This window comes from Danio rerio, chromosome 21 (genome assembly GCF_049306965.1).
Source record: "Danio rerio strain Tuebingen ecotype United States chromosome 21, GRCz12tu, whole genome shotgun sequence".
In the NCBI taxonomy this organism is placed as follows: domain Eukaryota; kingdom Metazoa; phylum Chordata; class Actinopteri; order Cypriniformes; family Danionidae; genus Danio; species Danio rerio.
In genome coordinates, this window is record NC_133196.1 from 11,912,501 (window position 1) to 11,936,100 (window position 23,600).

A 23,600-nucleotide genomic window follows, 5' to 3' on the forward strand; every position below is an offset into this window, starting at 1 on the left:
TTCTTTTCGTGTGGAGAAGTATATTCCCAGGAAATATTTTTTGTTTTTAAAAGATGTCTAATAGATGTCTAAACATAGTCGTCTTGGCTAAAACAAGGCTAAATTTGGGCTGTCAGTAAAAATCTAATATACATCTAAGAATAGGCCAAAACTAGACTATAGTTATCAATGGTCAATGGATAATGTAAGCAAGGCAAGGGTCAAACACGGAAAGACTAGACACAAGAAACGCTTCGTGATGGTACAGGGTTTAGCCAACAAGACTCAGCAATGTGTGTCAATGTGAACAGTCTATATACTGTAGTCCCTGTAATCAGTCCTAGATCAGCTCCCAGCTGCGTGTAATCAACAGTGATTCCGGAACAGGTGTGTGTGTGAAGTGCATGACGGGATATGTAGTTTATAAAGTAACAAAATTGTAGTCCAGGTGAAGGTGCATCGCTGGTGATCGAGACATTTACAGACTTATTTCTCTATATATTATTTTATCTAAATTATATTATTTTAAACTACTATATATCTTATTCATTCTACTACTTATCTTATACTACTACTACTGTCAATAAAAGTCAAATTTTCAACATTAAAAGTCAACAAAGCAAAGATTAAGATCCCATAAGGCAATTCACAATCGTTAATAAATGGAAAAAAACTTGTAAATCACAATATTTGGAAACTGTTAATTTACAAACAAAGTTTTACAGTGTGCAACAACAATTTAATATATTTCAGCGTTTTTATTAGAACTAATAATCACACATTTCAGGAGGTTTTCATCTATGAAGAGCAGTTTTACATGCAACAACTTCTCAGATGTCTCAACGGCATGTTTAATTCAGCTCATAATCTTTCAGCACAGCATAATATATGTTTCATGAAATCTCCACATAGCGGCACATCTTGTGAACATATGTCCTGCTGAGAAGGCAAACACCGTGACCTCCAGTGCTGTGAAGAAAAGCATGGATAACTAAGAAGATCTCAAGAGGTTGTTAAAACCGAAACCTCAGGCCATCGACGCACCGAAGAGGAACATGAAGGGGATTGTGGGAAATCAAGTGTATACGTTCCTTTGCCTGTCAGGTAAGTTGTTTTACTCTTATATCAGGAGACTAGCCGAAACGCAGCTGTTCACAGGAAGCATTTGTGCTGAGAATGTACTAGACGTGGATGTTTTTCTGTCGCTCTAGTTTGGTCAGGATGTGCCTACAAGGTGTTTCATTTTCTCTCCGGGAGCTGTTAGATTTCCGGAGGACAAAACACTGGAGAGCTGGCTTTCAATTCGATGTTGTGTAAGGTAGAAATGTTCAGTCTGAGAGACAGACGGCTGTCAAGAGGGTAGTAGCAACATTTAACCCAACGAGAGTGGGAGAGACTGTGTTGAAGCAGATGCCAAAGTTTATATATATATAAATATATAAGAAATGCAGTTGCAGGTTTTAGAGCTGGAAACAAACTCACAACTTGCAAGTTAAAAGTATTTTGTTTTTAAATGCAGCCTGTCAATGTTTAAAAGCAAATATGAGAAAGAGGGAATTACGTATTGAAGCTTTACTGTAAAAAAAAAATGCATGGTTCAACACAATCGATTTGTGTTGGGGCAACATGAAGGAATTAAGTTAACTTATTTGTTTTGACAAATGTGAGTTTATTGAGGATTAAACAATTAAGTTCTCACTCCAAAAACCTCAAGATTTTTCATGAGCTCACACTTAGCTGATTATAAAGCGTGTTTGACATGCTGTCCCAGGAGAGAGCCGTGAGCTTATAAGATCCTCAAACCTCCTGTTTGGAGGGTGAGAGGGAAGTTTGAGTTCAGGTAGAGCTCGAGAACTCTATACTATACTACATCACCCTTGTTTATTTAAGGCTAATGACAGATTAAGTATGCTGTAGAGAGATATCCTGCTGACTAAGGGCTCATCTATGGTGCCCATTTGGTTTGGTCAATTCACTTATGTCGCAAGTCTTTGGAATGGGGCAGAAAACCAGCGGAAACCCATGCGAGCACGGAGAGAACATGTAAACTCTCCACAAAAACCTTGACTGGCCCACCACTGAGCCGCCGTGCCATGTAATCTATAAAAAGGAAGGAGTATGAGTGGAAGGGGGAATTCTTCAAGACGAAGATAACTGAGTGATTTAGGGTAAGTTAGGAACCACCAGACTGGTGAATCATGTGCTAGCTAATGCGGGACCAGTCAAGGTGATCATCTAGAAATCAGTTTATGAATAAACTTCCTGTGTTGTTTCAGCTCATTTTAAATAAGTAGTTTGAACAAATAGCAAGAGTGTTAAATGTAAAAGTCAGAACTCGTTAACTTGTGACTGCATGAGAAGTAATGTGTAAAATGTGAAATTTAAACACCCACAACTGTAATTTTATATCTTTTATATTTCATAATTCTGACTTTTTTACCTTCATAATATCTACAGATGTAATATAATGTGATTAAAATGTTGTAAATCTGAGAGAGAGAGAGAGAGAGAGAGAGAGAGAGAGAGAGAGATGATGAACTACAAGATAAAATAAGTCTGAATCATGAAGAGGTTAAATGGTGAAGGAGTCTAAAATTTTCTTCAAAATTGACCATTTTTCTCAGGCTCCTGTGTAAGTTCAGCAATTTCACTTAAAATAACTGAACGTAAACTTAGAAAAAAAGCAAAGCAAATTTTGGAAATAAAATTTAAGATGGCCCTTAAAGGTTTATACACAGTGTATAAACTCTTTATACACTGTAAAAAAAACTGAGTTCCACATAATTCCTGGATGTTGCTCCAACACAAATCGATTAAAGTTAACTTAATTGTTTTTATAAATATGAGTGGATCGAACATAAAACAATTAAGTTGTCCCACAAAAAACTCAAGAATTGTATTGATTCAGCTCATTTTAAATAAGTAGTTTAAACAAGTGGCACACAAAATTTTGAATGTATGTTAGATTTATTAATAAACACAAGATATAAGATATATAATTTCATATTTCTAAAAGGGAAAAGTCCAAATTTGTAGATGTAAATATATAATATTATAAATTATATCAATCACTTTTTCTGCTTGTTCAAACAAGCAGGGGGGAAGCAACTTAATTCTTTTATGTTTAATATACTTCAATTTGTAAAACATTATTAAGTTAAATTTATCGATTTGTGTTGGGAAAACATGAAGGAATTAAGTTAACTTATTCGTTTTTACAAAATTAATTGGATTGAACATAAAACAATTAAGTTGTCCCTCCAAAAACCTCAAGATTTGTGTTGTTTCAGCTCATTTAAAATAAGTAGTTTCAACAAACCGCGAAAATAATTTTGGAGTGTTGAATATGAAAATAAAAATAAAAGAAAAACCCTGGAGTTATATAAGCTCAATAACTTGCGACTGCATAAAAAGTAATGTGTAAATTGTGAAATTTAAGCCCGCAACTGTGACTTTATATCTTGCATTTGACAATTCAGATTTTTTAAAACTTAATAATATCTGTTGATGTGATAAAATCTTGAAAATCTGAGAGAGAAAAAAATATAAACTGTAAGATAAAATATGTCTGAATTGTAAGCTTTATACTATATGAAGAGCAGTCTGAAATGTTCTTTTAAACTGACCATTTTTCTCAGGCCCCCGTGTAAGTTCAGTAACCACTTTTATTGCAAAGCATAGATTCTTTTCATTCCTTTAAACTGAAATAACTGAACATACACATAGGAGGCTGAGAAAAAAATGCTCATTTTTAAAGAACATTTCAGACTGCATTTAAAGATTTTTGCATCTGAACTCCCTACAGTGTCCACACAATGGACCCTTTTCACAAGCCTGTTATTACCCGTTTAACGGTCATCAGCATCTTAAATCCTTGAAAGTTTTTAAATTTTAAAATTTAAAAAACATATGAACAATTATATGTATTTCTGTATGTATTATATGATCTTTGCTTCAAATTACAAAAAAATAATTACCATTTGTGCGAGGTGTTTCTAATGCAGCGTCTATAGGACAGGACAGTAAATTTGATGTTATTCTCTTTTCTGACTGCCGTCATCATTCAATTTTTTTTTCCTTTTTATAAACTTCTTTTTAACATCATTGTGGAGTTTTTCTTTTATTATTTGAGCAAATAAGATAAAAGAAATTATAAAAATAAATTGTATTCTCCCATTCACTTCGCTCAAAGTTTTCCCAAATATGACTATTTCCGCTACTGAGAAACCCGAATATGTGAAAAGAGTCTATTCCTTCATGTTGTCCCAACTTTAAGTTAGCATAATCTGTGTTTTTTTATACATATAAATGGATCAAACATAAAACAATTAAGTTGTCCCAACAAATAAACTCAAGAATTGTATTGATTCAGCTCATTTTATACAAGTAATTTGAACAAGTAGCAAAATAATATTGTGAGTTTATGTTTCATTCATTTTCTTTTCAGCTTAGTCCATTTATTAATCTGGGAACCACAGCAGAATGAACCGCCAACTTATCCAGCATACGTTTTACGCAGCGGATGCCCTTCCAGCTGCAACTCATCACTGGGAAGCATCCACACACACTCATTCACACACATACACTACAGACAATTTAGCTTCCCCTATTCACCTATACCACATGTTTTTTTGGACTTGTGGGGGAAACTGGAGCACTCGGAGAAAACCTACACAAACATGGGGAGAACATGCAAACTCCACAGAGAAATGCCAATTGACCCAGCAGGGGCTTGAACCAGCGACCTTCTTGCTGTGAGATAAATGTGCTACCCACTGCGCCACCGTGCTGCCCCGAGTTTGTTTCTTTATTATATATTTTTACTAAACTCAAGATATAATTTGGCTTTCAAATACATATGAACATATTTGCATTTATAAATCTCTCTCATGTGCTGCTTTAATATTTCCTTAAATGTCACATCTGAAAATAACAGAGCCTCTGATTGGCCCTGCAGTAAAGTTTCTGTCCACCCTCTCAGCCTGGAGCTGACATTTTCATCATCTCAGGGATGAGCACATGCACGAAGGGAGACGTCTTGCGGTATAGAGACTGCCTGTGTTTTCTGCATCTGCTTAATTAACTGCAGTAAAACAGTGTACACAACAAGCCCGAAGCCTGGTGAATCAGTGACACTAAGCTGAGATTGATTCCTCCAGGACTGTTGCAACACCACACTGTCAGCTAATGTCATTGGGTTCACTACATTCAATTATTTGGCTGTGGTCATACTGTGGATTTTTAGCATTTTAGTATTGTTAGGAGATTTTATTTTGCAGTTTTAAATAATTTTGTTAACAATTGTAAGTATTAAGTTAAATATTTAATTTTAAAAAAGTCACTGTATTGTGCTTCCACACAATCATAAATAAAGTAGAAGTCAAACTTATTAGCCCCCCTTTGAATTTTTAATTTAGAAATTTTTCCTAAATGATGTTTAACAGAGCAAGGAAATTTTCACAGTATGTCTGATAATATTTTTTCTTATGGAAAAAGTTTTATTTGTTTTATTTCGGCTAGAATAAAAGCAGTTCTTAATTTTTTATAAACCATTTTAAGGTCAAAATTATTAGCCCCTTTAAGCTATTTTTTTTTTCGATAGTCTAAAGAACAAACCATCATTATACAATAACTTGCCTAATTACCCTAATCTGCCTAGTTAACCTAATTAACCTAGTTAAGCCTTTAAATGTCACTTTAAACTAAATAGAAGTGTCTTGTAAAATATTTAATCAAATATTATTTACTGTCATCATGGCAAAGATAAAATAAATCACTTATTAGAGATGAGTTATTACAGCTATTATGTTTAGAAATGTGTTGAAAAAATCTTCTCTGTTAAACAGAAATTGGGGAAAAAATAAACAGGGAGCTATTAATTCAAGGGGGCTAATAATTCTGACTTCAACTGTATATTCCCATTCGATGTTAACAATGCTATTGTTGTCTATTGGAAGGGACACATCCATAGAGCCACTATTTAAGTACAGGGTAGTACTTCTTTGAAAAGTATATGGGACCAAGGTGCAGTGGAGGACAGCCATACTGAGCCATAGATGTATACACACATATAAACAAATATAATCAGTAGTTTTCCTGGTGGTAAATATGCAGTTTTTTTTAATTACGAAAATTATCATTTTACATCACTTTTCATTGAAGGATAAGTGACCACAAGGGCATTCCTGACAAAAGGATGTAAAATGTTGGCTCATCATTGGAATTTGGTCACTTTCCAACACAAACTAAAATCAACCAAATATCAACGTCATTTGATGTGATAACTGGTGATCAAAATAATGTTGTCCTTAGACACTGGCTACACTGAATTGTAGACACCTGGCGTCACGACCTAAATCTAACCTAATATTAACGTCTTATGATGTACCTGCTGGGCTATAACTAAATGCACTACCGGATGTTACGTTTACACATCCACAAGTTCATCAGCTTTTTATAGCGTAATACTCACTACTCTTGAGTACTTTTGAAAGGGCTACTTTTTACTCATACTTTGAGTAATATTTACAACAGATTTTTTTTACTCACCTTGCACTACATTTTTGGAAAGTAATGGTTCTTTTACTTAAGTATGATTTTTCAGTACTCTTTCCACCACTGAAACACACCCCCTCTTCCTATTTCACTTCTCATTCTTATGGAGGGAGTGATTCGCTTGTGAAATCTCTGTTATGATCGACTCATTCACTTAGCTGACAATATTAAAAGTTTCTAGCACTGCAACATCTTGTTGTCATATTTAATTTTACATTGTTTGCTTATTTTAACTAGCATAAGCCTAGTATTGAGTGCGAGTTGGTGCTACTTTACCTTATGATCAGTGCACCAAGTGACTATTATCATCAATAACCTTATGCCGAGATCAGACTGCATGATTTTCGAAGTAGTCGTGTCACAGATGTTTTCACACTGCAAGACTATCTGGGCTAGCGTTTCGTCGCTGCTTTGTTTACACTGCAAGATGGATCGGCGGCAGGGACATTCACATTGTATGACTTTACTATAGGAAGAATCGCCGACAACTTCGTCCAAACTACGTCTCACAGCCAAAAACACGTAGTATATCTTTTGTTATTAACTACATAATGAGAAAGAAGCCTTTAATGGGATTGAACATGTACATGTTTGCTCACCTGGGTTTAAAGGGAATTAGCCATTTCTCCTCAACGTTGATAATAAACTAATTTCTTTCTGTATGAAACATCAAACAGACACAGTTGCTCCTGAGTCCTGTTAAACCTCCACTAGTTTTTCCTCCATTTCGTGGGTCCAAATAAACCGAAAATGAGCGCTTTTAACTTCTCCCCCAGCCTCCCGCTAGCCTGCAGCAGGTATACACACACGCACACACAAGTGAAAGCTGCTCTCTCATTGGTTGTAGGTGATCGCTGATGTTATTTTCAGTCAAAATTCAATTCACACGGCATGATTTGAATCGCCAACAGCTCCAGATATTTAGCATGCCAAATATCTCACAGGCATCGGTGACTCATCGGCGATTCTCTCAGATCGCGTCTTTGATAGTTCATACTGTGTGATTGTCACTCACGTGCACGAGCAGCGATTTGCCTGTGATTTCAGGCATTTATCGGCGATTTCTCAAAACCTGTCGGCGAGCCAAATCGGGGCTAAAATCACGCAGTCTGAACTAGGCATTACTTGTTTAGCATAAAAGTTCATAACATACAAAATCGTAAAAAAAAAAAAAAAATCTTACCTATGAAATGTTCTGCCTTTATGCTTTGTTTTCTTTGTTTACTTGGTAATACACTCATACACAGCCCTAAAGTCCAGCATCTTCAGATTGACTATAGTGTGGTTAAATGACATTTGTCCTGGGAGAGCTGTACAAATATGGCGGTGACATTGACTCATGCTCAGGGTCCGTATGCGATTTCTAGTATATACATTGTAACAAGCGATTATTTGCCACGTCGCCCTGGTCGCTAATTGCACCCAGCTGGACCATCATCAAGTCAGGATCGATCACAGCTGGAGCGCATCAACCCGAGAGACATATAAGCCCAACCTACGCCAGGAGAAGATGAGCTTCATTCCTTCTATGACTCCCTGTGCTAATGCTTGTCTCTCTGTCTCTCCTTAGTGGACTCCAGCTCGTGACGATCCTGCACCCGACTACTCACCGTCCTTCACCTACTTCCCGGAGCACCAGAGCACCTCACCCTAAAGAAGAGCACCATTTACAGCACATTCACTTTGTAAATAAAGCACCCTCCGGGGACTTGTCTGTAAACTCATCCTGTTGTGCCGCTGTTTTCCCTCTGCCTCGCTACAACTGGTGGAGAATGCGCGCTTTTTCAGAGGGAAAAAAATTCAGCACTTACCAGTAAGAAGAAGTAACCACTGAATTTTCTCTGTTTTTCTTCTGTTTACAGACAGGCATCCGCTCTCTCTCTCACTCACGCTCTCTTACTCGGCTGTCATCCCCTCCTGAGTCATGTCGATCGAAGAGGTAGTACGCCATCTAGCGGAAGACAACAAGTGATAACTGAACAACTCACCGCCAGACAAGACCGTATGGAACAACAGCTCCGCCAAGCGGCCGGTTCCAGCCAGTTCTCTGAGGTGAGCGCCCATAGATTTATCACAAAACTCAGCGACCTGGATGATATTGATGCTTACCTGCACACCTTTGAGGTAATTGCGGAAAGAGAGAGATGGCCGAAGGAAAGTTGGGCGAGGATGCTAGCGCCATTCCTGACTGGAGAAGCTCAAAGAGCTTATTTCGCATTAGAGACACCGAAAAATGACGACTATAAAGCATTAAAAAAGGAGATACTCGCCAGAATGGGACTCTCCAATATAAGCGCAGCACAACAATTTTCTCAGTGGTCCTATGATGACAAACAGCCGGTTCGGATCCAAGCAGCCAACTTATCCAGATTGGGAAGATTATGGTTACTGGGAGGAGATCCAACCGCAGTCCAGGTCGCTGAGAAAGTAGTCATTGAAAAGATGATGAGGGCGCTACCCAGACGGCTCCGCACACTTACCAGCATGAGGAACCCCGACTCGCTGGCCGCTTTGGTGGAGGCGGTGGAGCTGGCGGAAGCTCACGTGGCCCGGGAGACTGGGGAGAGAGCGGCTCTGCCACCCCGGAGGGTAAATGCACCATGGCGACCGGTGGAGGGCACAACAAGACCAGGCAGCAGACCGGCGGTCCCCAGCCCAGTCGACGAGCCGATGCCCACAGAGCCAACATCTCACTCGACCCCGGCCTGGATGGCAGGGTGCGTGGTACATCGCAACGTCCCTCCCGAAGCTCCCACCCGTAAAGTATGCATAGACGGGAAAACACAGACGGCCACATTGGATACAGGAAGTGCAATAACCCTGATTCATCCAAAAACATTAAAATATCATCAGGAAGGAAAAAGCCGAATCCCGATTACATGCGTACACGGGGATACCCGCCACGTACCCTCCCAAAAAGTCACCATAGCGACGAAGTCGGGAAGCTGGCGCATCGAAGTAGGAGTGGTTCCAGATCTTCCAGTACCCCTTCTTCTGGGTAGAGACTGGCCGGGGTTCGATGATCTCCTCACCCATCATCAGGCTCGATCGGCTCGGGCAAAGAAGAACAGCAAGGGACGGGCTCAACGGGACCGCCAAACAGCGCTGATGGCCACCGAGAGCGACAGAGGGGGTGAGTCATCATCGGCTAACCTGTACTATGATCTTTTCCAACAGATTACCGCAGGTGGCGATTTCGGGAGAGCACAGCGTGAAGATGAAACGTTGAAGCACTGCTGGCCACAAGTCCGGATCATAGACGGTAACGAACGGTTTCCCAGCCCTCACCCCCTCCCACATTTTGTTGTGCAAAATGGTCTGCTGTACTGTGTCGCAGAGAGGCGGGGGGAAACGAAGACGCTATTGGTCGTCCCGAGGACCAAAAGGGAGACTGTTCTGGAACTGGCACATACTCACCCGATGGCAGGACACCTAGGAGCAGCCAACACGATCAAAAGGATCAGAGATCGTTTCCACTGGCCCGGGTTGGATGGAGAAGTAAAGAGGTATTGTCAGGCATGCGACATCTGCCAAAGAACGTCTCCCCAACGACCACCCCCCAGCCCTCTGATACCATTACCCATCATTGAGGTGCCCTTCAACCGCATTGGCATGGACTTGATAGGGCCTTTGCCGAAGTCGGCCCGGGGACATGAACACATCCTTGTCATCCTCGACTACGCCACCAGATATCCAAAAGCGATACCTCTGAGAAAAGCCACGTCATCGGCAATCGCTAAAGAGCTGTTTTTATTGTGCAGCCGAGTAGGAATACCAGCAGAGATACTGACCGACCAGGGCACCCCATTCATGTCCCGGTTGATGGCAGACCTCTGCCGCCTCCTAAAGGTAAAGCAAATAAAAACCTCTGTTTATCATCCGCAGACTGATGGCTTGGTGGAGCGCTTTAACAAGACGCTGAAGCAGATGCTCCGCAGGGTGGTGGCAGAGGATGGGCGCGACTGGGACCTCATGATCCCGTACGTGCTTTTCGGGATCAGAGAAGTTCCCCAAGGATCTACAGGTTTTACACCTTTTGAATTGCTGTTCGGCCGTCAACCACGAGGGCTATTGAACGTGGCTCGTCAAGCTTGGGAGCAAGAGCCAGCCCCACAACGGTCAGTGATTGAGCACGTACGGGACATGAGAGGACGTATAGAGAAAGTCATGCCCATTGTCAAGCAACATCTGACCGAAGCCCAGCGCGCCCAACAGCGATTATATAACCGGCCCGCCCAACCCAGAGAGTTCCAGCCAGGGGACAAAGTAATGATCCTGATACCTACCACCACCTCGAAGTTCTTGGCCTCTTGGAAGGGGCCATATACAGTGGTAGAAAGGGTAGGGCCGGTAAACTATCGAGTCCGTCAGCCGGGACGAAGAAGAGAAGAACAACTTTACCACATCAATTTGATGAAGAAATGGGTTGCAGCTCCAGGTCATCTAGTTGCCTTCTCAGAAGAAACTTCTCCCGTTGTCCATATAGGTGAGCAACTCTCACCGAATCAGAAGGCGGAGCTGCAAGCCTTGGTCGGTCAGTTCAGGGATGTGTTCTCAGAGAAACCGGGCCGAACCACCATCATCCAGCACGACATCATCACCCCACCTGGCACCATCGTCCGGCAGAGGCCTTATCGAGTACCAGAAGCTCGCCGGCTGGCTATCAACGATGAGATCCAAAAGATGAGGAAATTGGGAATCATCGAACCATCTCGTAGCCCGTGGTCCAGCCCCATAGTGATGGTCCCCAAACCCGACGGCACCCTCCGCTTCTGCAATGACTTCAGGAAGCTGAACGAAATTTCCAAATTCGACGGGTACCCCATGCCTCGGGTGGACGAGCTGCTGGATCGGCTGGGTGGAGCCCGATTCATATCCACGATCGACCTCACCAAAGGCTACTGGCAACTACCACTAAGTGAAAGCGCCAAGGAGAAAACCGCCTTCTCCACTCCCGGTGGGCACTGGCAATACCGGGTTCTTCCCTTCGGGCTCCACGGGGCTCCAGCAACATTCCAGCGTATGATGGACATCCTGCTGAGACCCCACCAGCCGTATGCAGCAGCATACCTTGACGACCTAATCGTCCACTCCGAGTCATGGGAAGAACATCTATCCCGGTTGCGGAGGGTGCTCCTTGATCTTCGTAGGGCTGGGCTCACAGCTAATCCCAAGAAATGCCACCTGGGTCAAGCAGAAGCCAAATACCTCGGTTTCCACATCGGTAGAGGTCTCATACAGCCACAACAGAACAAGATCAGAGCACTACAAGAAACTCCACAACCCACCACAAAGACCCAGGTACGTGCATTTCTGGGGTTAGCGGGCTACTATAGATGTTTCATTCCCAATTTCTCATCCATAGCCAGCCCTTTGACAGACCTGACCAGAAAGGGGCAGCCAGAGAGGATACAATGGAGCAGAGAAGCAGATGGCGCGTTTCAAGCCCTGAAGACTGCACTAACATCCTCACCGGTACTGCACGCACCTGACTTTGGCTGCCCCTTCATTCTTCAGACAGACGCTTCCGACTCGGGCCTGGGCGCGGTCCTCTCCCAGGTCCACGGCAATGAAGAACACCCCATCATGTACGTGAGTCGGAAGCTTACCCCTGCAGAGACCCGGTACGCCACGGTAGAGAAAGAGGCCCTGGCGATCAAGTGGGCAATCCTGGAGCTTAGGTATTACTTACTTGGCAGAAGATTCACCCTGGTGACCGACCACGCTCCACTACAATGGATGTCAACAGCGAAAAATAACAACGCTCGAGTCACCAGATGGTTCCTGTCGCTCCAGGATTACAACTTCACTGTTCAATATCGAGCCGGGGCCTCCCACGGAAACGCCGACGGGCTCTCAAGGCTATGGTCAGGATGGGCAGGTCTGTCAAAACATTCTACCCCCCCTCTAAATACTCTACCTTTCCTCCGCAGAACACCCAGGACCAGGACGACGCTAAGGGGGGGGGAATGTAACGAGCGATTATTTGCCACGTCGCCCTGGTCGCTAATTGCACCCAGCTGGACCATCATCAAGTCAGGATCGATCACAGCTGGAGCGCATCAACCCGAGAGACATATAAGCCCAACCTACGCCAGGAGAAGATGAGCTTCATTCCTTCTATGACTCCCTGTGCTAATGCTTGTCTCTCTGTCTCTCCTTAGCGGACTCCAGCTCGTGACGATCCTGCACCCGACTACTCACCGTCCTTCACCTACTTCCCGGAGCACCAGAGCACCTCACCCTAAAGAAGAGCACCATTTACAGCACATTCACTTTGTAAATAAAGCACCCTCCGGGGACTTGTCTGTAAACTCATCCTGTTGTGCCGCTGTTTTCCCTCTGCCTCGCTACAACATGTATGCCACACAATTAGTTCATGTTGTCCCAACATTGAGTGATTGCTTTGTAGTTGCTAAGACGTGTGATATATGGTGTTCTGTGTGGTTGCTAGAGCGTTATGTAGATGCATTGGTATTATAAGTGGTTTAATGTAGTTGCTACAGTAAAGTGTTATGCAGTTAATATAGTGTTATGAGTAGGGTATGGTGTTCATGTTTGCTATAGGCATTGCTAAGCACTTAAGAAGGTTATCTGTTTGGTTGAAGGTGGTTGCCTGAGAGTTGCTATAGATATAAAGGATTCTAAGGGTGGTTACTAGAGCATTGCTATGTGGTTGTAAAGATATGTCGAGTGGATGGCTGCTATGCAGTTGCTAAGGTATTATGAGTCATTTAGGGAGGTAACAAGGACATTGTTATGTGTTTATGAAGGTATTTTGCATGAGTTAAGGTAGTTGATAGGGTGTTGGGTGGTTTGGGTGTTCAGGGTGGGTACTATACTGTAGTATCCTAACAATAACATAATTAATGTACTGTAACAATAACTCAAGCATTGATTTAAATGGATCATCCAGCACTGATATATTTACAGAATGTTTTATACTTGCTTTGCAATTGGGAGAGAACAGAATGTATACAGTTTAATAAAAATTGGTCAAAAGGCATTTTGGTGTAATTATAAATGTAGACACGTCCAGATATGCAGTACTGCGTATTGATTGGGGTCAGATGAGAAGGTCACTACTGTCTATTATAATGTAGATTAGTAATTCAGATGTGTTCACAGGCTCTATAAGGATATTTAATGATCTCTTATGCCGTGATTGAATCAATCGGATTTACATTGGCTGAATGTGGGTGATTATTCTGAACATTTCTGGCCTGCTAGTGATAATGCTCTTGTCTTGGCTTCACAGAAGGCTTGAGCTTGGGATTTTAACGTTTTCCCTCATTAACTCTTTGGTTAATCTTTGTCTGACAGCTGTTTATTTTTAATAACTCATGGTCAGTTGAGTAATGCTATTGTCCTCTTTTTTTTCTTTTTGGCTACATAAAAATAGTTCAATTGTGAAAGCAATTATTGAGTACATTTGCATTCATAACATGAGAATGCTTCATAAGCTGTCAATGCATAAGATCATGTAAAGGCTTCTTTGTTTTTTCTTTATTGGAGTAAGGTCAGTTTGATTTGCCCCTAGGAATTTTCCAATATTCAAAGAATTACAAAATATTGCATTATTCTTATTTGGTTTTTAATTACTTATTAAACATGGAAACTGAAATGACAATTGAAATACTTGGAGTTTGATTTGAAAATGATTGTGTTTTGAAGGCACCATGGAAGAAATTGCTTTAGTAAGTCATGTATATAAATTGCATTGCTGGGATTTGGTTTGCATGTAAACTGGGACAACAGGTTATTTTAAGAAGCAGATTTTTGTGAGTTTTTATAATATTGTTGTGCATGCAGTATAAAAAATTGTTATTTTGCTATTTTATTTTATTTTATTTAAGAGTGAGTAAATTGGTTGACTTTACATAAAAAAGCGAGTAAACCCATTGGAACTTGGAACTGTTGAGTTGACTTATTATTGTATAATTATGCAAATATTTTATTTACTTAAGAATTTTGAGGCAAAAGGGGGTACTAACTTTTTTAAGTGAAATATTCACTATAAAAGCATCAATCTTTACTCAATTTTTAAAGAGCCCCTATTATGGGATTTTGAAAATGACCTTTCATGCAGTGTGTAACACAGCTCTAAGTGAAGTGAAATATCTAAAACTATTGATTTATCTATAAAAGAGTCAACTTAAAGTGGTTCAAATGAATCGTCGGGGTTATAAATCTATAGCCGTGTCAATGTGATGTCGATACAGAACTGAAGCCCCATCTATTTGTTGCGCGCCGGGAAAATTGAAACCCATCATAACACTATCAAGAAAAAGAAGAAAACAAACACTGTTGCAGATCCCGGTTGAATTATGTTGCGAAGACGCTGTGCTCCGAAGTGTGAGGGAAAGTTAGTGTTATTTTCTCTACCCAGAGATTAGACTGTGAAGAGTCAATGATTGCAATTTTTGCAAAAATACTCAGCATTATAGCCCCTGCCTTGTGCCGTGTTCCCGTCATTTTTCTGACAAGTGCTTCAGCAATCTACATGCTTACAATGGGGGATTCATTGGCCGATTGTTAAAGAAAGGATTATTGTTGCATAAGACTTTGTCAGAGCTTGACAGTACACAGTTCATGGATCAGTTTCATCCTCCATTTCACAAGTGTAAGTAACTTAAGTATGATTAAAATGGTTGCCTCCTTGTTTTCTCTAGCTTGCAAATTATGCATTTTATTGTGTTTTGTTCAGCCTGATCTCACGAGAAAACGTAAGTATTTCACGGTTTGCCAGTTTAGTGGCTAATTCGTACGAATTCGTACGAATTTGTACGAGTTCAGTCGTACGAAATGGTACGATTTTAAAAAGGAGGCGTGGCACCTGACCCCACCCCTAACCCCAACCGTCATTGGGGGATAAGCAAATCGTACTAAATTGTACGAATTAGATCGTACGAATTCATCCGAATTAGCCGCTAAATTAAAAAGTTACGAATTGCAGTGAGATTGTGTTGGTTTTGTTACTTGTAATCGCTTCACACGGCTTGTACTGTATCTGGTAAACCTTTTATATTCTCATATCACATCTAAAGCCACACTGAAAATGTGGTGCGTGCCACTTTAAGTATCTAAATGCATTTGTGAGCTTGCGATCCTCTGCCGTTTGTCGTTGCTATGGCCACCGTCAGCTGTTCCTACACATGTACGACAGTCAAGTTTCAAAACAGTTTAGCTTTTGCCACTGTGTGGATTAATACTAAATGTGTTTCACTGTTTTTTACTTATGGTTAAGAATAAAGCAATATGCTGGTGTTTAACTGCATTGCTTTAATGCACTTCTGCATTGGGCTCATACATATTCTCTGCACTCTGACTACTTCAAAATTGTTGATAGGATGCAGTGTGCATTTCTCTCTGTCTCTCGCTGAACCCAATCGACCAATCACAACAGACTGGGTCATAGGACCAATCAGCGCAGATTAGCATCACGCTAAGGAGGGGTTTGGGAACAAATGAATCGCTGAACAAATCATACGGGAGTTATTATGTAAATGAGGTAAAAATAATTGCATATTATAAGACAATGCACATGTTTTTTTACCTTCCATACATATCAGCCTATTGTTGGAGACTCCCAAAACCAAAATATTATATGGGGCTCTTTAAAATAAAGTCCATTAGCAACTACGTATAAAAGTCTACATTCTAAAAGCAACTAATTCATCTATTTTTAAAGTCAAATATCACATTAAAAGCTTTGAGTTTACTCTATTTTTAGATAAAGTCAACTAATTGCTTTTTACAGTGTGTTTAAACCTGCTCAATGTTCAGAGAACACGTCTATTTATTTGCAGAAGCCACATTTGCCATTTAATGAAATGAATTAGTTTTCAAATACCACTACCACTTTCATAGCTTTAGACAGCTCAAATTACTATTTGCATAATCTTTGTCTTGTTTTCTTCGCTAGACAGTGACAAAAGCCAGAGGACAGCAGGTCTGGAGCTCAGATGGAGACATAGAGTCTGGAGTTACACAAGAACTGTACAAGAGGTGTCATCTTACCTGCATATACTCTCATCACTCCGTCATGCTTTTTTACCCACATCATGCTGCAGTTATGGCATTTATCAGCAGGGACTCACTGAAGCTATAGACAGCCAGACCTTCACCACAAGGGATTTATGCTGCAGAGACCTGTAGGTTATGAAGGAACTAATTAGTTTTTTGGCAATGAAGTACTATCGCCCACTGCATACTAACCGTGTCCCAACTATTATGTTTTAAAGCACTATTACTGTATGTTTACAACTCTAAAACTCACACTCATACACAACACTGGGTTTAAATGCGTCATGTTGACTATCCTTAGACACTGACAATGATTTTTATACTGTGCGATTGGTGAACTATTTACAGACACTAGCTTGTTTGTTTAGTTTAGTTGGTTGGTTGGTAGGTTGGTTTGGTTAGTTTGATGGTTGATTGTTTTGGATGGATGGATGGATGGATGGATGGATGGATGGATGGATGGATGGTTGGTTGGTTGGTTTGATTAGTTGGTTGTTTGTGTCGGTTAGTAAGTTGGTTGGTTGGTTGGTTGGTTGGTTGGATTGATGGATCCATGGATGCATGATGGATGGATGTTAGTTGCTTGGTTTAAATAGCTGGTTGGTTGTTTCGGTTGCTAAGCTTGTTGGTTGGTTGGTTGGTTGGTTGGTTGGTTGGTTGGATGGATGGATGGATGGATGGATGGATGGATGGATGGATGGATGGATGGATGGATGGATGGATGGATGGATGGATGGATGTCTGGCTGGATGGATGGATGTCTGGCTGGCTGGTTTGTTGTGTTGGTTGGTTGGTTGGTTGGTTGGTTGGGTTGGTTTGGTTGATTGATTGAGCTACCATCAACTGCCTAGCAACACGCAAGATCACTTTAGCTATACTTTATAAAAAACACCATCATGTCACGGTAACATGTCTTCCACAAAAAAATAAAAATAAACTATTTGGAAATTTTTTCAGATAATGACAAAATCAATGTTTGGTGTGAACAAGCATATAATTGTGGGTCAAGGCGGCATTTCCCATGTGAATTAAAGAAAAAAAAAACTGCACAGCACCAGCCCAGCGTCTATTAGGATGATCAGGTAAACTGAGGGTTTTGTTTACACCCCATGGGACTGGTGTTTGTCTAGTAGAGACACTGCAGGACAGTCCTGTATTTTAGCAGACAGGTGCCGGTCTCACAGTGATGGATGCTGATGTTATGACAGCCTCCATTTGCTACGACTGCAGTGTGCAGAGCTTAGGCTCGGAGAGAGAAAAAGAGAACAGAAGAGAAACTGGCATCTGTACAGACAGACACCATAAACAGATTATGCAGCTCTCGCTTGCTGTTTATCCCAGAATTCCTTGCAAACGTCCTTTTTCAGATGCAGTGCTTTCCAAGGCTGTATATCTGAAACCCAAGGCTGCCCAGAAAGTCAATGACGGAAAGCTATGTGGGGGTTCTGTTTGAACATTTTAAGATTGACTTCCAAGATAATATTGTCACATCTTATAATTTGAAACTTTCAAGCTTTCAATATATATCCAAATAAGTTTTTTTGTTTGAAAGTGCTGTATTTTGAGCAAAAATACAGTAAAATCAATGACGTTATTACAATTAAAATTTGTTTTCTTGTTAAAATAAATGTTAAAATAAAGTTTAAGTACATTATAAATTTCCCACTCAAAAATTTAATGTTTGATCATTGTATTAATTGTTTCTATTATAATATATATATATTCTATATTATATCTATTATATATAATACATATATATATATATATATATATATATATATATATATATATATATATATATATATATATATATATATATGTATGTATTATATATCTAATTGTGAAGATTAGTATTCATTTTGAAATATTTTAACTGTTTTATAAACCTTAAAATATACTGTAATTTAAGAATTTGTAGACATTTCTAAATATATATATATTTTTTAGAACAAGAAATATTTTAACCTTAGTAGAGGTGAAAAAAGTTGAAAATGAAAACAAGAAAATAAAATGACAGATAATGGAAAAAGAAATCGAGGGGTGGGAAAATGGAACAGAAGGATGAATTGAGAGAGACATTAGTTTGGCCAAGTGTTTGTCCAGGAGTCAGCATGAAGTCCCTCAGCGGTTGATGTGCCAGGCGTTGTGTAATCACCTTATGCCCAGTACTGAGAATCTTTCCCGCCTATGGGTCCAATGCACAGACAAGGTAATACGTGACCGAAAACGTCCCTGTCACACTATGGAGGAAAATAGGAAAGGAAGGAATCAAATGTGATGCACATGAATCTTCTAATTAGATTTATACTGTATTGCAGTTACAGTATAGATTAGAGAAAATATTCATTAGTTCAGTAGAAGATTGCATGCATTTCTTGGAGCTGTGGCATATAGTTAATGTAAATGTTCTGACAGATTGAGTGGTCGGGCTCATTAGACCAATGTGAATTTGTATCCAGCTTGTGGCATTTACAGATCGCATTTTCTCCTTTCGCTCTCCAATTTTTCCAGTCTTCTTCCCGCTAAACCAAAATTCTCATTGGAGCAAGTTTGTTCACTTGGCAGCCATCTTGGCGGAAACCTTTGGCAGCTACTTACCGGTCACGCAAACAATAGTTTTATCTGCTCTAATGAGAAAAGACCAAAATCGCCAAAAATGTTTGTCATGCTGTCCAAAGCAACTAATTTTTTAAGAGCAGTGAAAAAAAACAATCATACTTTCAAGGCTTGTCTTTTTTTTTTTTTTTTATAATCATGGTTTTACTAAATATACCACATTTGTTGTTATTGTAGTTAAGCCTTGTTAACCACAACTCAACCATTGATTTGCTACACTAAGAAAAGTTTAACCAGGAAATTAAAACAGTGTTTGGGAAAGTAAAATATTAAACCTCAGTTTATAAATTCCCAGATTTAATTGTTAACCCTTGGTAAATTGAGCGTGGTCCCTGCTGAAAACAGAAACAATTACAGAAGTGTAATTTCTATTTCGGATATAATTTAAAAACACTCTGCATACTTTTAACCACTAAAAACTTTACATTTGAATATTGTTCATATTAATAGTGAAAAATAGTTAAGTTCTTTTTTTTACAGCAAAGGTATAATAACAATGTTTTTTTTTTTTTTTTTTTAGCAGATTATCATTTGTTTAACCACAGTTTTACCTATGATGCTAAACAATGGTTATTGTAGCAAAACCATGGTTAATTTGTGGTTAACATGAGTCATCTATTACCATGGTTTGTTGGTTTTATTTGTTGTAAATCCAAGGCTAATTGTCTACTACTCATAAACCATGCAACCAATTTTCATAAGGAACCAATAGAAGGCAACAAATTACCCGCAGAGATCCACAGGGACCATTAGGCCTACAGTTTCCAATAAAACCAATACAATTCCCATTACTAGGCAGTTGTCAATAAAACCAATTTAATTCCCATTTTAACCATTAAAACATTACATATAAATCTAGATGTTGTTTTTAGTAGGTTTCGGAAATGAGAAGCAAATTAACACATTTTCCATTTTCCCTTGTACTAGAATGACTAAATATTGTATATCATTGATTGCCCCTTCAAATAATCTCTTAAAAAATTGGTACAATAAAAACTAATATTGCTTCATTTGCTCAGAGACCACAGAAATCCCAAGCTTGAGACATTTGCAACTGCATATCCTTCTTTAGGTTATTCATAACTTCCACACAGAGTGACTTTTTACCTCAGGAAAACACACTCTGTCTCTCTTCTCTAAGACTGGTTGTGTGAAGGATGTTTGCACCTGGAGAAATAACGACTCTCCTTTCTCGATCTATTTATCTGTCTTCCCTTTTTTCCTCCCCTCTGCTGAGCCATCAAAAACTGCAGAAACTTAAATGGCACAGCAGGTTCCCTCCCTAGTCGTGACGCACCCCGGTATTTATAACACCGGTCATCCATTTTGTTTACGATGACGGAGCTGCGGCGCCATGCTGGAGTTAAGGAGTCATCTAGCGGTCAACAGCGGTATTACAACTGCAGTTTTGGCGCTTTTTTTCTCCTATAGTGTGGGGATCTGCAGGTTTTTCCACTTGGTCAGGATGTCTTCTGCTGTTATTTCGACACTATCAACAACAATATGAGGTATTTGTTGCATTGTATTAGACTTCACTAGTTCCTTAAAGTGATAGTTCATTATTACCTCAACAACCTTTTATTCTCCCTTGTGTGGTTTTAAACTATTATTTCATTCTGTTGAACAGAAGGAAGATATTTTAAAGAATGTGGTTGCTGTACTATCGACTTCCATAGAAATACAAATATTTTGAACTTGTCAAGATGTATAGCCTACCAGCTAGCATTTTCTAAATATCTTATTTTATATTAAGCAGAACAAAGAAATTGAAATACTTTAGAACAAGTGGAGTGTGTCAGTAAATGATATGATTTGAAATCATTTTGATGAAAAGTAAATGATCAACTTTCTGAATTTTGATCACTTTAAAAATAAACATCACTGGATTAAACTTAGTTTACGCAACATCTATTTAATTTAGGCTTACTGAATAAATTAACTTTTGTAAAATAAGTATAGGCTTAAACAAATCAAAACAATTTATCAGTTGTGGGTTGCAGCTGGACATCCTCTGTGTAAAACATTATGCTGGATATGTTGGCGGTTCATTCTATTGCGGCAACCCCTGAAGAATAAAGGGACTAAGCCAAAGGAAAATAAATGACTGAATGAAAAATAATAATAAATAAAGCCTTCTAACTCCGTTGAAGAGTATAGTATAAAAAAGACTGCTTTAGAAAATATTTATTTACAAAAGTAAATAAGGGAATAAAACAATGGATGAAATATTCATTTCAGTCTGCTTTACATGATGCAACTTGGAAAAAATCTTTATAAGTTTTCTAAAGTATGGGGTACTTTCCTCTATCATTTAAAAAAAAAAAATTAAGAATATTAACATATTTGTGATACTGCACTGCACTGCAAAAAAAAAAAAATATATATATATATATATATATATATATATATAAAAAAAAAATATATATATATATATATATATATATATATATATATATATATATATATATATATATATATATATATATATATATATATATATATAAATATATATATATATATATATATATATATATATATATATATATATATTATATATATATATATATATATATATATATATATATATATATATATATATATATATATATATATATATATATATATTCACTTGGTGTTTTCATCTTGTTTCTAGTGCAAATAAAAATTCTTAAATTAAGAAAGATTTTTTGATAAATAAAGAGTATAGTCTTGTTTTTAGAAATAATGTCAAAATAAGTCAGTTTTGCCCTAAAATAAGCAAAATAATTTGCCAAAGGGGTAAGCAAAATATTCTTATTTCAAAGCAAAAAAAAAAATAGTTTTGACTCAATATTTACCTCATTTGTATATTATTTTGCTTGTTTCAAGAAAAACTCACTTAATTTTGACATGTTATTTCTAAAAAACAAGACAGTATTTTTTACTTCTCTAGAAAACACTGCTTGATTTAAGATTTTTTGAGACAAAAACTTTGATTTATGTTCTTATTACATCTCTCCACTTTTTGTTCTGTTTTACCTTTCTCTTTTGTATTTTATATTTTAATTAATAATGTCATTTGTAATTGTAGCTTGGCCATTACCGCATTTTATTTTGCCATGTTTGTTGTTGTTTATATTGTTTTGATATGGTGCACTATATAGAAAAATCATTTTGGTGTCTGTGTTAAATTAAATGTCGAATTGATCGGTCTGTAAAGCGTCAATAACAAAACTTATCACATGATGAAGTGCACATGTGTGTATGTGTGACAGGATGTGCGTTTTAATCCATGATTACACGTGAAGACTGGAGAGTGAGCGTTAATCTCAATTCACAGATGTAGTGTCTGGCAGGTCATGTGAGGTAGAAAATCTGACAGACTGCAAGATTTTCTGTGTGTGTGTGTGTGTGTGTGTGTGTGTGTGTGTGTGTGTGTGTGTGTGTGTGTGTGTGTGTGTGTGTGTGTGTGTGTGTGTGTGTGTGTGTGTGTGTGTGTGTGTGTGTGTGTGTGCGCGTGTGTGCGTGTGTGTGTTTCAGGACATGATGTGCTAAATATAAATCTCAGGCTATAGGTCTCGTCCTGGCAAGCAGATTGTGTTGTTGATGCAAAGTGGTGGTAAATCCCATAGCTTCATTTGACATTTTCTGAGAGATTCATAATCCAGAGCTGTATTCTTAATGTGTCAACTAACAGATAGAGAGAGAGAGAGAGAGAGAAAGAGAGAGAGAGAGAGAGAGAGAGAGAGAGAGAGAGAGAGAGAGAGAGAAGGAGAGAAAATAACAGGGTGGTGCCCTCGTGTGACCTTGATTATGGACCATTGATTTGCGTGAGCCAGAGGTCAACATGGTAAATTCTTCCTGTTCTCACGCAAGGAAAATACACAGATGCAAATGTCATTATCACAAGGATTTGCACCTTTTTGTAAAAACACAGGGAAATGTTTACTTTGTGTGAGAAATGTTTTAAATGGTGTATATCATAAATCTAATATTTAAAAAACAGATATTTTAATTTTATATGTATTTTTCATATGTATTATATTTATATTATTTACTAATTTTGCAGATTTATTTGACCCCTAAAAACGTTTTTAGCCCAAACACTCATTTTGTGTGAGCTTTGTAGAAGAAATTTAATTTTACTAGACATTTAAAAATTTTATTTTATTAATATTATATTATTTTATTTTCAGCTTAGTCCCTGTATTAATCAGGGGTGGCCACAGTGAAATTGAACCACCAACTTATGCAGCATATGTTTTACGTAGAGAATGCCTTTCTAGCAGCAACCCACTTGGCTGGTTATTTCAAACATTTTGTTTATTTTATTTTATTTATTTTTTAGCCACACAAAAGTTTAGCAGTGTTCAGTATTTAATACATAAAGTATAAAATTTTGTGTGAGCTTTTTATAAAAAAAAATAAAAATTTTACCAGACATT

The 23,600-nt window shown here is 38.5% G+C and overlaps 1 protein-coding gene and 1 long non-coding RNA gene across 3 annotated transcripts in view; one reads left to right on the top strand and one right to left on the bottom strand.

The window, feature by feature from the left end:
- The window catches only part of LOC141379987 (uncharacterized), a 41,097-nt gene extending 28,249 nt beyond the window's left edge, over positions 1 to 12,848 (top strand). Inside the window, exon 2 of the mRNA XM_073935804.1 lies at positions 7,902 to 12,848. Coding sequence (XP_073791905.1) covers positions 8,539 to 12,642 — 4,104 coding nt within the window. The 5' untranslated portion in view covers positions 7,902 to 8,538 and the 3' untranslated portion in view covers positions 12,643 to 12,848. The remainder of the gene's footprint in view (positions 1 to 7,901) is intronic.
- Positions 1 to 20,729, bottom strand: part of LOC141379989 (uncharacterized) — a 57,299-nt gene extending 36,570 nt beyond the window's left edge. The window contains exons 1-2 of one of the 2 annotated variants that reach the window (XR_012397176.1): positions 20,284 to 20,516; positions 16,555 to 16,686 (exon numbers count right to left, since the gene is read on the bottom strand). This is a non-coding gene — a long non-coding RNA (uncharacterized lncRNA). Of the gene's footprint in view, positions 1 to 16,554; positions 16,687 to 20,283 lie in introns of both variants that reach the window. The other variant, XR_012397177.1, reaches the window with a different exon arrangement.
- Positions 20,730 to 23,600: the final 2,871 nt, after the last annotated feature.